The sequence below is a fragment of the Electrophorus electricus genome, chromosome 7 (assembly GCF_041902795.1).
Source record: "Electrophorus electricus isolate QZ-2024a chromosome 7, ASM4190279v1, whole genome shotgun sequence".
NCBI classification, from domain to species: Eukaryota; Metazoa; Chordata; class Actinopteri; order Gymnotiformes; family Gymnotidae; genus Electrophorus; species Electrophorus electricus.
In genome coordinates this window covers 10521472-10539586 of record NC_137503.1, presented here as the reverse complement: position 1 = coordinate 10539586, position 18115 = coordinate 10521472, and the positions used below count along the sequence as shown (strand labels likewise).

General features: G+C 39.2%; 1 protein-coding gene across 1 annotated transcript in view; it reads left to right on the top strand.

The window, feature by feature from the left end:
• LOC113581555 (copine-9) overlaps positions 1–18115 on the top strand; it is a 92717-nt gene that overhangs the window by 3301 nt on the left and 71301 nt on the right. Inside the window, exons 2-3 of the mRNA XM_027016772.3 lie at positions 8157–8197; positions 16334–16380. Of these exons, the coding sequence (XP_026872573.1) occupies positions 8157–8197; positions 16334–16380 (88 nt within the window). The remainder of the gene's footprint in view (positions 1–8156; positions 8198–16333; positions 16381–18115) is intronic.

The window sequence follows — 18115 nt, the reverse complement described above, 5'->3', positions numbered from 1 at the left end:
CAGTTTTCGACCACCCCCACGAAGGGAGAGCAAGTGGAGAATTACTCCTAAAATTGCGACAAGGCAACCAGATGGTAGCAGATTATGCTTGCGAGTTCCACACCATTGCTGTGGGTAGTGGATGGAATGAGGCCGCATTGATTGTGCAATTTCGACATGGCCCGAATTCTGATGTATTGCACGAGCTGGCATGCCTGGATGATGAGCTCAAGTTAGATCAACTTATGGCTCCTGCCATATGCCTGGATAATTATCTTCAGGAACGGAGACCATGGGTAACCAGTAATTCTTGCCCCGCCTACCCCCACCCTAGTCCGAGATATGAATTCAGACAAGAACCCAGAGTGGAGTACATGCATTGTGATTCATCCCGTTTATCTGAGGAAGAACGGCGGTGTCAGTTCCAGGAAGGTCTGTGTCTGTATTGTGGATCAGTATGTCATATAATCAGCGATTGTCATCTCAAACCATGTCGCAATGTTTCTCATAAACAGGGAGGGAACAAGATTTCCACTCCTCAAGTCCAGGTAGGGACATTGCATAGACTCGGTATGGTTGCAAAATCTTTTACGTTACCAGTTTGTATTGGATCTCAAAGTCCCTCATCTATTTTCACAGCCCTAGTGGATTGCGGGGCAGAGGGCAACTTCCTTCATGCTTGTGTTGTAGAGGGCTTGCACATCCCAGTTTAACCATTGCCCAAGCCCCATCGATTGGCTGCTTTGGACGGATCACCCGTAGGAGCTGGGACCATATCTCTAAGTACCGCATTGATAAAACTCACCAGCAGTGCACTCCACTCAGAACTCATCTCGTTCCTGGTCCTACCAGCATCCTCCTTCTCAGTTATTCTAGGCCTTCCTTGGTTGGAGCAGCATAACACGAGTATAGGCTGGCCTCAGAAGGAGATAACACAGTGGTAGGATTATTGTCAAAAGACCTGTTTGTCCTTACCTGCACTTTCACTCTGTTCCACCACTATAGAGAGTCCTGCTTACAAGCATCGTTTTTCCAGGACTTAGCCAGTGTCTTTAGCAAACAGAAAACTACGCAGTTACCCCCTCACCGTTCCTACAATTGCACTATAGAACTCCTGGAGGGTGCCACCTTGCCCAAGGCACGTATTTATTCCCTCTCTCAAGAGGAAGAAAGAGCTATGGATCAGCACATAGAAGAGGCACTGAAACAAGCCTTCAGTCCTCCACTTCCCCTCTGACGTCAGGCTTCTTTTTTGTATAGAAGAAGGATGGTGGTCTTCGTCCATGCATCGATTACTGTAACCTAAACCAGATCTCCAAAAAGTATGTTTACCCGTTACCGCTCATCCCCATCGCCCTCGAACAACTACAAGAGTCAAAATTCATCACAAAATTAGATCTTCGTAGTGCTTATAACCTTATAAGGATCAAGAAGGGAGACTGTTTTCGTCACCACCAAGGGAAACTATGAATATAAGGTTATGCCATTCGGTCTCAGCGTCGCACCATCGGTGTTCCAGGCTTTCATTAACGATGTTCTGCGAGCAGTCATAGGGAGGTATGTTATCACATATATAGACGATATCCTTATTTATTCACCCGAGCTTCAGACACACATTCAACATGTTAGAACTGTATTGAAGATTCTCCTGGATAATGGACTGTATGTGAAAGGGGAAAAATGTGAATTTCATACAACCACTACCACATTTCTGGCGTATGTAGTAAGCTATGGGGGAGTGACTATGGATAACAAGAAAATTTATGCTGTCCTGCAGTGGCCCGTACCGACTACCATCAAAAGCCTCCAGAGTTTCCTAGGTTTCACAATTTTTTATCGGCGATTCATCAGATGTTTCAGTAGTATAGCAGCTCCTCTCACAACTCTTTCCAAAGGATCTTCTAAACACCTCAATTGACTCAAACAGCTGAGAGTGCATTCAACAGATTAAAGGAGGCTTTCACAATGGCTCCCATCCTGAGACACCCGGACCCTAGCATTCCGTTTATAGTAGAAGCTGACGCTTCCAACATTGGTATTGGAGCTATCCTTTCTCAACAAACATAATGGGGAAAAACTACATCCCATGGCATATTTTTCATGGAAATTATTGCCCGCAGAACAAAATTATAGCATTGGAGAGCACGAACTGTTGGCCATCAAGTTGGCCTTGGAGGAATGGAGACATTGGTTGGAAGGGGCTAATCATCCTTTTTTTAGTAATCACAGCCTATTGGAATTTGGAGCATATTCATACGGCTAGGCAACTGAACCCCTGCCAAGCCCATTGGTCCTTGTTCTTTTCCAGATTTAATTTTAAAATCATGTATCATCCAGGAAATCGCAATAATAAAGCAGACGCGCTTTCCTGGGTCCATCAAGAGGAGAGTGAGGAGAGAACCAAGGAGAAAGAAAGCATATTACCTACCTGGGTTCACCTGACGTCCATCAGATGGGAGATTGACGAGGAAATGGACCAGGTCTCACAAGGAATGGTCACCCGTATAGAATGTCAGAGTGACAAACTCTACGTACCTGAATCTTGTCGTGACCATTTGCTAGCATGGGCCCATTCCTTCCTTGCTATAGTTGGATGATTGGATGCGACGCAATTAGAAGTTATGAGGGGAAACTCACTAATGCATCGAATGTTACAAGGAAACGGCTGAAAGATACAGAGGGGCGACCCTTAACTACTAACCAGGTGATCGAGTTTGGCTTTCCACACGGGATTTCTCCAAGCCAGGCCAAGTATATTGGTCCCTTTGAGATCTGGAAACGGGTTAACGAGGTAACATCAGTTGAACTTACCTGCACATTTCCGTGTTTCTAGGTCCTTCCATGTCTCCTTCCTCAAGCCTGTTGTTTTAGATCCTTTGAATGAGGACTCCCCGGACGAGACCCCTCCGCAACCCATTGACTATGACGGCACTCCGATATATGCTGTGTGCCACGTTCTGGATTCCAGAAGGAGGGGTCGATACAATACTTGGTGGACTGGAAGGGGTCAGTCCTGAGGAGCAGAGCTGGGTTCCTCATGATGATATATTGGATCCCGGTCTACCATCGGACTTTCATTCTAGAAACCCTGAAAAACCTGCTCCTTGTCCTCGTGGGCATCCCTGCCGCGTTTTTATGGTGGGAACTCGTAATAGGCCAGACTCCACTGTGCCTACAAGAGGTCGTCACGGCCGTCCTCGTGCCTTGGCCATTCCGGACTCTTTGAGGGAGGGTACTGTCATAACGCAAAATCTCCTGACAGACTACAATACCCAGCAACCTGTTCATCACCCAGTCAACGATTCAACTAATCGGAGGCGTCCAATCAGATCAGTGTCACCAGAATATTGAACTCACCTGTATGTCCTGATTATTGGATTATATAAGAATGTTTTTAACTCTAACTCTTTGTGAAGTATTGCCAATAATCTCTAGAAGTATACTGAGCCTTATTTTGGATTGTCTTTTTTGTGTACCGTACCATTTCTTAGTGTTCCTCGCTGTTGTATTTTGCCTGCTCCTTTTGGATTGTCTGCCTAGTTAAATTGTGATTGAGCTTTTGGTTTCTGACTCGGACTGTTAAACTCTCTACAATTTGGATTATCCCTTTATCTTCCCCTTTTGTCATCACACCGTATTATTGCACAACCCCTGAACAACTATTAAACCAACCTGCTATCCGCAAGCATCTGTTTTTGCCCGACCCGTCACACATAGAGATATAAAGTAACCTGTGTTTCTCCCTTTCTACAGATAAAAATGTTGTTCAATTCAATCTTATAAAAAAACAATTAAGAGTACTCTATTGAGCTCCAGTAATAAATAGTATCACTCGGAAATGGTGCACAACCTAAATTAATATCAGCCTTTCTTTTTGGGGCAGAGGGAGTCTGCTTCAAGTGGAAGTTAGTTATTTTCTTTCAAATCATGAAACAATGTGGATTCATGGTATTATAGGGGTTCTAAAGTGAGAGGCAGTAGACGTTTGTCCAGACGCCAAGACCATGTACATGTTGTGTACACATGAACTTAAAAAAGAACATCATATGGCATGGTGGCATGATGATCAGACATGACTGCTTTATTCAAAACTAAATGAAATCCACTCTGCGAACAAGCACTTCAGTCTTTGAGACAGCGTACTTACCCGAGAGATGGCTGACGTGACTCAGAACGTGTTTGGAAACTTGCATACTTAAGGAGACCTAACAAATTCTCTTATCAACTCTAGGAGTCTGCAACTAATCAATATAATAACCAATTCTGTTTGAACGATGGCGGATGCTACATCTGCGGAATGTGGCCCACAGAGAGTCTTGGAAACCTTGGGAATCACCTGAAAGAGCTCAGTGAGGCCTTTTAGGAATACACTTTTGGCATATCTCAGACACTAAATAACGCTCATTCCACAGACACATGAGAGTATGAAAAGAACAGTTTCTAGAAGCTCATTAAAAACTATGCTGTTAATTTCCTAAGAAACTTTTCATTGGTAGCGACTGCAGCAAACCTCTCTATACATTATAAGCTATATTTTTGAAAAGGATCTGGTGAGAACCAAGAATTTTATCTTAGAATTATGCTGTAATTAGTCTCAAAAAAGACCAGTTGTGAAAAAAGCATTTTTAATGTAACAAGACACTATTTTTCATTATTTGAAATGGTATTAAATAGTATTAAAATTCAAAATTTAATATCTTCTGAAGTAGAATTTGTTCTGTTGTTTTGAGACAAGCGCATAGAGAAGCATGGTGTAATGATGGCAGGACACGTGTTCACAATCCTGGTCAAGAAAACACAATTGCTGATGTGAACACATCTTTTTACATAAGATTATAAATGCATGGGATTATAATTTTTGTATATAGGATTCATAGCCTACAGTGGTGTGAAAAAGTGTTTGCCCCCTTCCTGATATCTTTTTTTTTTTTTTGCATGTTTGTCACACTTAAATGTTTCAGATCATCAAACAAATTTAAATATTAGACAAAGATAACACAAGTAAACACAAAATGCAGTATTTAAATTAAGGTTTTTATTATTAAGGGGAAAAAAATCCAAACCTACATGGCCTTGTGTGAAAAAGTGATTGCCCCCTAAACCTAATAACTGGTTGGGCCACCCTTAGCAGCAACAACTGCATTCAATCGTTGGCGATGACTAGCAATGAGTCTTTTACAACGCTGTGGAGGAATTTTGGCCCACTCATCTTTGCAGAATTGTTGGAATTCAGCCACATTGGAGGGTTTTTGAGCATGAATTGCATTTTTAAGGTCATGCCACAGCATCTCAATCGGATTCAGGTCAGGACTTTGACTAGGCCACTCCAAAGTCTTCATTTTGTTTTTCTTAAGCCATTGATTGGTGGACTTGCTGGTGTGTTTTGGATCATTGTCCTGCTGCAGAACCAAAGTGTGCTTCAGCCTGAGGCCAGAAACAGATGACCAGATATTCTCCTTCAAGATTTTTTGGAAGACAGCAGAATTTATGGTTCCATTTACCACAGCGAGTCTTCCAGGCCCTGAAGCAGCAAAACAGCTCCAGACCATCACACTACCACCACCATATTTTGCTGTTGGTATGATGTTCCTTTTCTGAAATGCTGTTACTTTTACGCCAGATGTAATGGGACATACACCTTACAAAAAGTTGAACTTTTGTCTCGTCAATCCACAGAGTATTTTCCCAAATGTCTTGGGGGATCATCAAGATGTTTTCTGGCTTTATGTTCTGTTTGCTCAGCAGTGGTTTTTGTCTTGGAACTCTGCCATGCAAACCATTTTTGCCCAGTCTCTTTCTTATGATGGAGTCACGAACACTGACCTTAATTGTGGCAAGTGAGGCCTGCCGTTCTTTGGATGTTGTTGTGGGGTCTTTTGTGACCTCTTGGATGAGTCGTCGCTGCGCTCTTGGGGTAATGTTGGTCAGCCGGCCATTTTTAATTGTCATTTTTTTGTTGTCCCACCCTCCTCCCAGCCAGTTACCTCAATTGGGTTTCATTTGTCTTCCATGCTTGATCATCCTAACTTCCTGGCAGTCAGTAACTATATGTGTGAAGAACATTAGTTTTTAAAAGTGTGCATGCTACTGTATCTTTCTGTGTGGAGAGTATGTTGGGCACACATCAAGCATAGCTTCTATCCTAGAGTGCTGAAAAACACACACACACACACACACACACACACAAAATCAAATAAAAGATTCTGTATTTCACCCATTTCAAGCATTTCTGCATCTTTCTGTTTCATTTCACTGCTCATCAGTCAGACTGTCTGTCTTTTGTCTTTACTTCTGGTAATAATGGACTTTAGCTTTATCTTTAGGAGGTGAAAACAGCCCTGAGAGTTGTTTGGTAATAGCTGACACAAGTTGAATATGAATAGCCCATGGCCTTGCTGTCTCTCTTTTTCCTCATGCTTTCAGCACCTGCCTCCATGTGTGAAGGAGGTTCCCTGCTGGATTATGGGGTTCCAGAGATATGTGTGTGTGTGTGTGTGTGTGTGTGTGTGTGTGTGTGTGTGTGTGTGTGTGTGTGTGTGTACACCTGTTTTTTTTTTTTGCTCTAGCTGTAGGCCCCCGTTTGCACACCTTATTATCAAATGAGATTAGGGCATTTTAGCTTTTCCTGGCTATTTACAAGGATGCTACGAGGATGTCTTGAGATCTAATTTTCAGGCTAGTCCTTAAAAGATCATTTATAATGGTTGGTACACATGTTATAACTCTCCTCAGTTAAAATGTATATGTCTATAAATAATTACTAGATATTAGAAATATAATTACTGATAAAATATTTTCCAAACCATCTTAGAAAAGGCATTTTTGTTTACTGACATACATATAGTTAACTATATGCTAGCTAACTAGCTAGTTATCATAAACAGAAGTAAATGCAAAGTGTATGTAATTATTCCGGTAGATTATATCCAAGAATTATTCTTTTGTTTGCTAGTGGATTTGTCGGAGATTTAATCTCGCTACAGTTTGATGTCTTGTAAAATGGGATGTTCGTAATGATGTTGATGTGATGAGGATTATTTTTACATTTAAGAAGGTGAAGACCTATTGTTGTGATTATTTTTTAATCAGCCTATAATTAATCACTTAAGTTACTGTTTCATTTTATTTTCCACTCTTGCATTTAATTGTTTTAGATTTTGTTTTTATCTTATTTTATTCTATTGTCTTCTATGGCTGTCTTTCTGTAAAGAATTTTGTAAGCCTTGTTTAAAAAGTTGTTATATAAATAAAGATTATTATTATTATTATTATTATTATTATTATTATTATTATTATTATTATTATTATTAATTGACTTTAGGATATGTCCACTTTGCACAGTATGAAAATATGAAGATACTGCCTGTCCAAGCTAATTACATATGAAACATGAAACATTTGCAATCAAGCATTTCAAGGAAAATATACAGCACATTTCAGTTATTGTTAGCTGTGGATATAACTAACAGTTACTCATCACAGCAGAATAGATTAAAAGGTAAACAAGACATTTCAATTGTTATTTGCATATTACTGCATCACAAGGGATCACATTACTGTGGCTGATGTTACAGCACTGAACTGGAAAGTAACTACAATCGCTACAGATAAAAGCACTTTCACATGGAAGAGTCTTCACTTTGCATCTAACATGTAACTCTATAATTGTAGGGTTAAAAACAGAAATGTTACATGATTCATTTACTGAACAATTTCCCCAGTTTAAAGAAATTAAGCATTATTGGCTCTAAATTCAAAGAACAAACTTGTTAGTGGCTAAATGACCCAACTAGCTGAAAGAAGTGTCACTTCCCAAATAATGCCTGTTTTCCAACCATTGTTCTCTTTTCAAATGTAATACAAACTTGAAATGGTGTGAAAATCTTGACAAAGTTGGTGCTATTTTGTAAATAGAAACTTTGGTATGTGCAGAGTTCTGTCATCACCAGAGCTGCAGTTGAAGCTATGCTGTGTCTTGAACAGTGTTGTCTAAGTCAATTCACTGAAAGCTGTGCCGTATCTTGAACATTGCAGTCTAAGTCAATTCGGGGAAAATCTGTCATGTACGCTACTTAACTCGATTAATTGATTACACTAATTGTCCAGTGTCTTCTTAAATCAATCAATGCACCTTTTACCACGTGTAATATGTATTCCTCTCTTGTTCATTTTGACAGACATCTGTTGGATATGGACACATTTTCCAAATCAGATCCTGGTAAGTGATCTTTTTCTGTATTCTTCATATGCTGAAATACCTTTGACAGTACAATTACACACAGGCACAGACCTACACTGGTAGCATATCAGGAAGTTTTTTCACAGTTTGTCATGATTATCTGTGTGAGGACTGAAGTGGTGGCTCTTGTTAGAATGCCAAATCAATACCCCTCTATGTCATCACAACTAATCATTAACTAGTTCTGCATCATTTCGCTCTTTGCTGCAGTTGTTGCTAGAGTGTCTCTGTGTGTGTGTCAATATGTCAGCCCACTGAGAGCCTTCTCTCCTTTTAAGCAGAGAGCCTCTCTGAGCTGAGATATTGACTATAGACACACACATGTATACACACACACACACACACACACACACACACACACACACACACACACACACACACACACACACACACACACACAAGTTTAAAAGCAGTTGCATGAGCAACATTAACCCACTGATTTGAGCTTTGACCTTTCTAGTGATTGGACAGATGGTTACAGTGGCAGAGGATGTGACAGTATGACTGTCATTTAAAGAGCAGGGCAGTGAATTTCCCACAGACCAGAGTATGTGTAAGAAGGGTCACTCAGGCTTCTTCATCTTTCTCTTCAACTGATTTTAATTTAATCTTTTTATATTTATATAAAATCTATTTTTCCCCACAGTTAAAATTTGTATAAAATTCCCCATATAGAACGTCCTTGACTCTGATATGCTTTCATTCAGCTGACTGGCTACTCTGCACAGTGATAGGGAGGAGAGGACATCCATCGTCCTCTCTAAGAGCAAATGACCGGTTGTCTTTTTGCTATAAGTAAAAATATGCTAGAAACAGCTAGAATGAATGAATGCAGTTCCTTAGAGCTCCATTTGACCATGTCTCAACCCAAATGTCTATACTATCAAGGCCTTACAGCGGTGGTTCTCAAACTGTTCTACAAGGCGCATCCCCTGCTGGTATTTGCTCTGTGCAAAGATTTGGTTAATATAGCCTTCAGCAAATCCCCTGTGTCTGATCGGTCATAACAACACCTCTGGAAGATTGCTCTCCTGTACACCACAGTAAGGCATAAATACTTAAAAAATTAAATAAATTACAAATTCTCCCAAATTTGGGGGATGATTAGAGGTCCATGTAGGTGCTACAAATATGTATATTTTCAAAAATAATTTGAGCTGTTAGGCAAAGTCACAAGCGATAGTGTCAGCAAAACAGTTTAACTTTTGATCAAATTAAAGCTGTGTAGTGTTATTGGGGGGGGGGGGGGGGGGGTAAGGATTGAAATGCATAAAGAAAAGGGCAACTGAGCTTGAACCTTGGCCAAACGTATTATCTTCTAGAGATTTCATTAATACTTCACCAATAAAGTATCATGTCCAGATTGGTTCATCCCCAGAGTATGGAGGCTAAATCCATTAGACAGGAGGATTATACATCTATACACCTCATATGCTAACTCTGATATAACTCATATGGTAACTCTGATATAACTCATATGCTAACTCTGATATAACTCATATGCTAACTCTGATATAACTCATATGCTAACTCTGATGTAACTCATATGCTAGCTCTGAGGCTACTCCAATAGGCAGGAGTATTATACATATATATGAGGCTAATTCCATGAAACAGGTGGATTATTCAACTGTATTTTCTGTATTTTTTATTTTTTATTTTTTTGCAATGAGATTATGAAAACAGCAGTCTAGTTCTACATGATGGCAAAACATGTACACTTAAAAAAATCAAGCCATTGAATGTTCTTTTTTTTATTTTTTTATGTGACAATAGGGAGCAGTGTGTCCAGTTTCTAGTGACTGTGTGTGCTCTCATGTGGCTTTGGGGGATTTTCAGTAGCCTCTGGCAGGTTGTGGCTTGGAAGTGATCCTTGGATGTTTTGGTTTGACGAAAGCTGGTACTTGGTCCAAAATGAACCACTGGTTTAAATGCCATATACACAGCCTTACAGACACGCCTGCAGCCATAAATTCAGCTATATGTTTTGCTAATTGCCACTGGCATATCAACATATTTTTCTGATATGTTTGCATCCATTCACACCTACTGTCAAACTAAAATGTTATCACACATATTAGAAAATCTATCCTGTCACTGTTCATTGGAGTATCATCACCATATTTTAGTCAGTTTATACTATTTGTCTCTGAGTGGTTTAACTGACTTTGGAGAGTAGCGGTGAGAAAGTGGTTTAGTAATGGATTTCTATTAAAGACTAAGCAAATACCAGATTTCACAAAAACAGATTAATTGAGAATGTTTATAAGTTAAATTTAGTCACCACTTATACACAAGCACACGAGCAAAGTAGAGGAGCAAGAAGACATTAACACAACAGAGGAGCTTTGCCTTGATGTTAATATAATAGTTTTGTAGTAATATTTTAGATTTTCTGTGTTGGAAGACCTTTAGGGTCAGTACTCTGCATAGTCTGAGTCTTTTGTCTTTGCTAATGCACCAGATTAAACTCAGCTGCTATACTTGAACCACTTCATGAACTAGAACAGGTTTGTTTTAGCAAACTCTGCAAAGCCTGTTTCCCATGGAGCTGGGACTGAGGACTACAGCCAGAAATAAGAGAGTAAAACCCTACAACAAAATATTCTTAAGGTTTACTTTGAGACCATGATCATAAATGTATATGGAGATATTATTTTGGGGGTTACGTGTGGAATATCTAAAAATGATTGTCAACAGAGTGTAATGGTCTAGAAACCGGAATTAAGAGTTTTATGAGATCTATATAAGGCAATTAAACACTGGGTTTTATAATGAGCATTGTTACTCCAAGGACCTAGAACTAGCCTTTATTGCCATTTGCGAATATTACCTTAACTCCATAAAACCACACACACACACACACACAGACAGACAGACAGACAGACAGACAGACAGCGAGCGAGCGAGCGTTTATAAATTGGTATAACCCTTATTTTATTTTTTTTATAAATAAAATCAGTATACATTTCAAAACTATGAACTGTATTTTCCACGCAATATATTAGTCATCATTTATAGTCAAATGTTATAATTTCTGGATTGAAAATAAAATAAAATTTAAATAAACTAATTATTAAACTTGACTACATGTTCATGATTAAAAAAAAACTGTAAGCATATTTATTAGTTTTTGATTAGCCTGTATGATGTAACGTCTTAAGCTGTTTATGTGAGAGAGTGATATGAAAAATAATGACGTGATGTTTTGTTTTTTGTTTTTTAAATGGAGTGCATTTCCATCTACCTATGTTGCCTTTGGTCTCAGAAAGAGACAGCTGTGAGGAGATTGCTGGCAACAGAGATGTGTGAGTTTATCTCGGTCCTAATACATTAGGCTGGGTAGCATGGTTGTCCAAGGACTTTTGGCTTCTCCACTAATCTCTTCAATACAAAAGTAATTAAAGCTCCCTCCACTTTGGCTGATAAAAGCCCAATTAGTCTCGCTATTTCATCAAAGTTTGTGTGTGAACAGAACAACCTGCCTGAACAACCCCCCTCAACCTTGTCCTCCCTCACTTACTTAAACATTATTAACACTAATGTAATTCCAATTTTCTCTTTTTGCAAAGCCATTTTTTATCTTTGCAAAATTGATTTTTGGATCTCAGTAGACCTAGGTCACGTGGTTTTCTCCCATCATGTCACAAACCATCTTATGTATTATTAAGGCTTGAAGCAGACTCTACAAGGTGAGTATGATGGAAACCTCAGTTTTATAAATCTCTTAAAAACCCTTCAACATTCTGTAATTCTAAACACTTAGTAAAGTGTAGGTTTGTTCTATATTGGGGATTTAAACCATGTTGCCTGTGGGCAATTCTACCAAGAATTTCAGTATCAGGTTTATAATCCACACGTTGGAGTGATGTATTAAAGAGATGTTGAACTATTGCATATAAAAATGCAATGTTAATGTTATTTTGTTTACTTTCTGAAACCAGGGAAAAAAGCTGTTAGGCTAACAGCAGCATCAGCTGCTGCAGTGAATCGTTCATGTTGATGACGAACAACGTTTGCAACGCACATCAGTTTGTCAACAGCAGTAGGCTGTCATGTTCGCCAGGGTGGATGCATTGTGTCAGGGCTTTTACTGTATCGGGAGGCAGTTGCAGCTCAGTGTTTGATTTGTGTATCTCTTGGGTGCTCATTTATTTATGAATGACCCAAATATGTTTCACTCAAGCCCAGTTTATTTTAAAACGGACCTGGATGCTAATGGATGAAATAGAAATTAAATATTCTTTTTTTTTTTTTTTAATTAAAATGAAGTAACTTGCATATCTTCTACCAATTAGTATTATCAGTTTTTACAGGAAAACTGTATTAAACAGCAGTCAAACCTTAAATATGTTCCCCTAAGCTGTATTCTCAGTGACAATATTTATTTCTATGTATATCGACTGATTGATATATTTATAAATTAATAATTATATGTGATTTCATGGTGTCTGTGTTAGAGTCCTTATGGTAACTTGTGGTGTGTGTGTGGATACTGTCTTTACATATGTTAGGCTCACTGCGGATTTGAGAGTGGTCTGGCACCTAAGAATATCCAACCAATTGTAGTCCTGCGCTCAGAAACTGACCGTTGATTAGGAGCTCTGTACTGTAGTCTCTGTAATGTAGTCTCTATACTGAGTTGTATACTTGAAATCATGTGATAAAGTGGGTGTGGTGAGTGCATGTTTGTTTGGCATTATGAATTAATATAAATTGTTTTGAATTCAGGCTTTTTACATTTATTTTCGAGTGACCCAAATATAGAATCTGGTTATAAAAATGACAGCATTTTAGGCATTATGAATGAAATTCAGAGTTCTGTGGAAGCATAGCTTAACAGTGCATTATTTCCCAGTGATGAATGGTATTATTAATTTTGAACTTTTGGAATGTATTAACTACAGATTAATAAGCAAGATCTGAGTAAAGATATACTTTGCAACATGTAGTATATATACATGGTCATGTACAATATGCTACCTGTATGTCTTCTGTATGGGAATGTACAATTAATAGAAAATAAACATCTCCTGGAAAATTAACACATGGTGATTCCACATTAAGATGATTAAGCAGTGTTGACATTTAGTCCTACAGTCAGATTTTACCTGTGGATGCACAACGTTTCACAAATCTGAAATGTTGAAAATCCTTCTGGCCTCATTTTGCATCTGTTCTTAGTAAGGCTGAAAAATGCACACACACACACACACACACACACACACACACACACACACACACACACACACACACACACACACACACACACTACCCTGTTGCTGGTCCCAGATTAGCCCCTTGCTGATGTTAAGAGATGCTGCTTTCTCACAGTGGGTACCTCAAACGTTTCTTTGAGCTTGCACACATAGGAATACCTGATAAATGCTGCAGCCTATTGCACTGAAGTTGTGCACACTCACCCACTATACAAATACACACACACACACACACACACACACACACACAAACTCACAGCTACCTTACCTCTAATTCACCATTCTCTGTGTGTGTGTGTGTGTGTGTGTGTGTGTGTGTGGGAGGGTTTAATGATTGGCCATGATGTCCTGCACTTCAAACCATGACCAAACTGAGTGTAAAGGGGAAGCCCTGTGAGTGTGGTGCTCTTTCATCTCTCTCAGTCCTCTCTTTTCTTCCACTCTTCATCCCTCCATCTGCTAGGAACGTAACAGTGTGAATAAGTAAAATTAGGGATGTGAGTTAAAAAAAAAATCTTCCAGTCAGTGACTGTTCCCATTAAAAGTCAGAGGGGGACTGTGTGTATATGACTCACACAGACACACATTTTAATACCCAAAATACATTTAATGCAACCATTTATATAGTTTTTCTTCTTGATATCTCCAGATTCTCTAAACACCTTGAACATTTATCATCTTTAGTTCATAATAGGGCAAAATAAATCTCTCTCTCTCTCTCTCTCTCTCTCTCTCTCTCTCTCTCTCTCTCTCTCTCTCTCTCTCTCTCTCACACACACACACACACACACACACACACACACACACACACACACACACACACATCAACATAATCTCTGCAATATATACTACATGAACAAAAGTGTGTGGACACCCCTTCTAATTACTGAGCTCAGGTGTTTCAACCCCACATATTGCTAAAAGGTGTATAAAATTAAACACATAGGCATGCAATATCCTCAAACAAACACTGGCATTAGAATGGGCTATTCTAAAGAGCTCAGAAACTTTAAATATGGCACTTTCATAGGATGCCACTGTTGCCATAAATCAATTTGTGAAATTTCAGCTCTGCTAAATCTGCCCCAGTCAACAATAAGTGCTATTGTTGTGAAATAGAAGCATCTAAGAACAACAGCTACTGAAACCTGGAAGTGGTAGACCATGCCAGCTCAAAGAGCAGACCGCCAAGTGTTGTAGTGCTTAGCATGTAAAAAACAGCAGCAGTTTGGGGAAAGTTCCTTCTTGTTCCATGACTTTGCCTCTATGAACAAAACAAGGTCCATAATTATGGTTTAACAACTTTGGTGTGAGGAACCTGCAAAGAGCTCTGACCTCAACCCCACTGAACAACTTTTGGATGAACTGGAGTGTTGATTGCAAGCCAGGCTTTCTTGTCCAACATCAGTGCCTGACCTCACAAATGCTCATATGACTAAATTGGTACAAATTCCTACAGACAAGCTCCAAATATTTGTGGAAAGCCTTACCAGAAGGGTGGATGCCATTTTTGCTGCTTCGAAATTAATGCAGATGGTTTTGAAATTTATGTGTGCTGGTCAGATGTCCACATACTTTTGGCCATGCAGTCTAGTAGAGCGAGCTTTTATGATTCTGCATACTTAAAAAAAACACACATATCTGTGTTTTTCATTTCCATCATAAACTGATGGGACTAAATTACACTTTGCTAAATTTGAGCAGGGGTTCTTACCTTAAGGAGTCACTATATGCTTCAGGTCACCAAGACTGGAGCTGAGAATCTCTAAGGACACCCATATTACCTCAAAGTATTTTAGCAGATTCATTTCATACCAAAAATGTGAAATGTCAGTTATTTTTATGTCCATACAGTATTTGGATCTTGAAAGCTAAAGTTACTATTGTTACTATTGAAAAAATTAGTTTTAAAAGGTTTAATTGGAAATTTCATTATCAGTACTGGATTTTTTTTCACATGTTTAACACATTGTATAGTTACCTTCAGTACATGACTTGTCATCTGTGCTATTTAGACATTGGAAGTATTCCCTTTACAGTCAGCCACTCTCCTTATATGGCTTTATCTCTCTTGGAAGCTCCCAGGAATCACTTACCCGCCATTCCCTAAATCCCAGCGGACAGTCCGTCCTCTTTTCTCTTCGCTCGCTCTCTGCTTTGCTCCTCGATCTACCTCTGTAGTTATTCACTGGCTATGATCCTGTTTATGATTTCCTTTGAAGAAGTGGAAGAGGGTGGAGGAGGATTGGGGCGTAGCATTCATGCTTGGTCAGGTCCTGTGGTGCTGGCATTATGCTGATTGCTTTTTCTCCAGCCCCGCAATCGGCTTTGATGTAGCTTTATGGCGATGGGGGATGCACAGAGATGAGAAAGGAGGGATTGGACAGAAAGAGGAACTGGAGAAGTTGTTTTTTTTTTAAAGACAAGTGACATGCATATAGTAAAAGGTAAAGGGAAGGATGTGAGGTGATGTCGAAATGAGATCCGGATTAGGGAATTTTTCATCTTATTTGGTTTGACCCATACAGAGCAGTGTTATGTTTCTTATCACTTGACTTCTGAGAGTACCCCTTTAAATTACAGTCATAGCTCAAATTGACATCTGTTAATAACTGTGACAAACTAGGCAGTTGTCCAAGCGTTGATCCTGTATTTGTTATTACAAAGGCATGTTAATGCCTGTGTGTAAGCCTATCACATGAGAGGCTACACTGGCTCATTTCTTTTTAATTGTGTTGACTCTTACAGTGGAGGAAAGAGTTGGAAAAGGTCACATCTATCTGGCTGAGTGGATATCTGACTGCACGTAATATGCTGTGGCATTTCATTTTGCATTGCCTTTTGATCTCTGTAATCTCATGTTCACCTTCTCTGTCTCTCTATCTTTTTCTCACAGTTGTCGTGTTGTACATACAAGGAATAGGTACAAAAGAATGGAGAGAGGTGAGTGCTATTATTATCTATTCTCAGTCTACAAGCATGGCGGATACAGGAGTTGAGTTTCTTATGAGAATTAATAAAATGAGAAATGAATAAATAAGGGCGCACTCTTAATGGCCACGTGTATTTGGTTTAAGATGGACTGGCTGAAAGATCAAACATGATAATTTTTGTCAGCTCAAATATAGGCTTTAGAATAAGAGATATATTTTAGCTGATAGGAGGATAATACTAAGAGTATTATCTGTCTCTCTCACTTTTTCTCTCTCTCTCACACACACATGCACACATTGGGCTTCTCACATTTAATTTGCACTTTGTGTGACTATCAAAGGTTGTCTGTTGAGAAGTCTGCAGGGTTTCACTCATTCTCAATAACTATCAGTTACTACACTAGAAATATACATATTACCATCATCAGTAAAAAAATATGCATATTACCATCAACAAACTTCAAATTGGTGGGTGTAACTATTTTTCAGAAACCTTCTTCCACCACTGAACCACTGAAACTCTAGAAACTTATTACAGGTGAATTTTGTCCTGATCATAGTACATTTGGCACATCAGAAACAATGGAACATTTTCTTCCAACACTTAAAGATTGCTTTTGTTTAATGACCTGAAATCCCACCAGAGAGTCCAAAACTCAAAGAGAAATACATAAAATAAAACACAGAATATGGATTCAATGTAGGTGGTGATGCGCAGCAAATTGAAGTTTTGCTTTTTGGAACTTTCTGGAATTTTATTATATTTCTCTAATATTATCAATCTGTGCCTGGTTTAGGCCATGGATGCAGAACTTGTGGTTAAGGAGGGCTGACTGTACATGACTTCAATAATCTTTAATTGTCTGGTTAGTTAAAGGCCAGCTTCACACTGTTGTAGAACAGAGAAGTAACTACTCTGTGAAACTTTGGATATAATGAAAGCCTCTATACAAATCTATGTTTATACACTTTCCAAATCTGGACTGAATGAAAGTGAAAGTCTGGAGCGTGGTTGCCAGACTGGAGTGCTGCCATGGTTCTCCCACACTGTGGGGCTGCCAGCATGGAGCCCAGCTGGGGCTGTCCCATATGTTCAGTCCCTTGCTTCCTCTAAGTCCACAAATCCTCTGGGCATGATGTGATATATGTGTGTGTGTGTCTATGTCTATTCCATCCACCAATATCTGTGTGTGTACATGTGCAGTTGTGAATGTCTCTCACTTACACGTAACCATATACACACAAATATGGAGTAAACAGACTGGTGGAATAACCAGCTGTCTGTCAGAACCATGTCCCTCAATTTAACCATATGTCTAGAAAACATTCAAGGACCCAACTGTTTTGGCTTTGGCTTTGAATCTTCTGGTGGACATGTCTTTTTAGACCCAGAAATATGATATGACAGGGGGGTTGTAAAAGCTTTCATTATGTGCACTTACAGCACCAATAAGGTGTCAGGAACCCTGTCAGAACTTTTTAGGCATGGATATGAAAGGCTTTTAATTTTAATCTCTAGATGAAGTGTCTTGCTGGAGCTTTTCGAGGGTCGTAGCTGAATACCCTCCTGTCACTGCCAGGACTGAGAGGCATTGCTAGCTCACACCTAGCAAAAGCTCACAAAATTACCACCCCACTGCTGAAGGTTACTGTAGTGAGTGTAACCTACTTCCACAGAGCTTTGAAATAGCAATGCTGTTTTTCTTTTTAGACATTTCTAGTAGCAAGATAAAATAAAGGTTTAT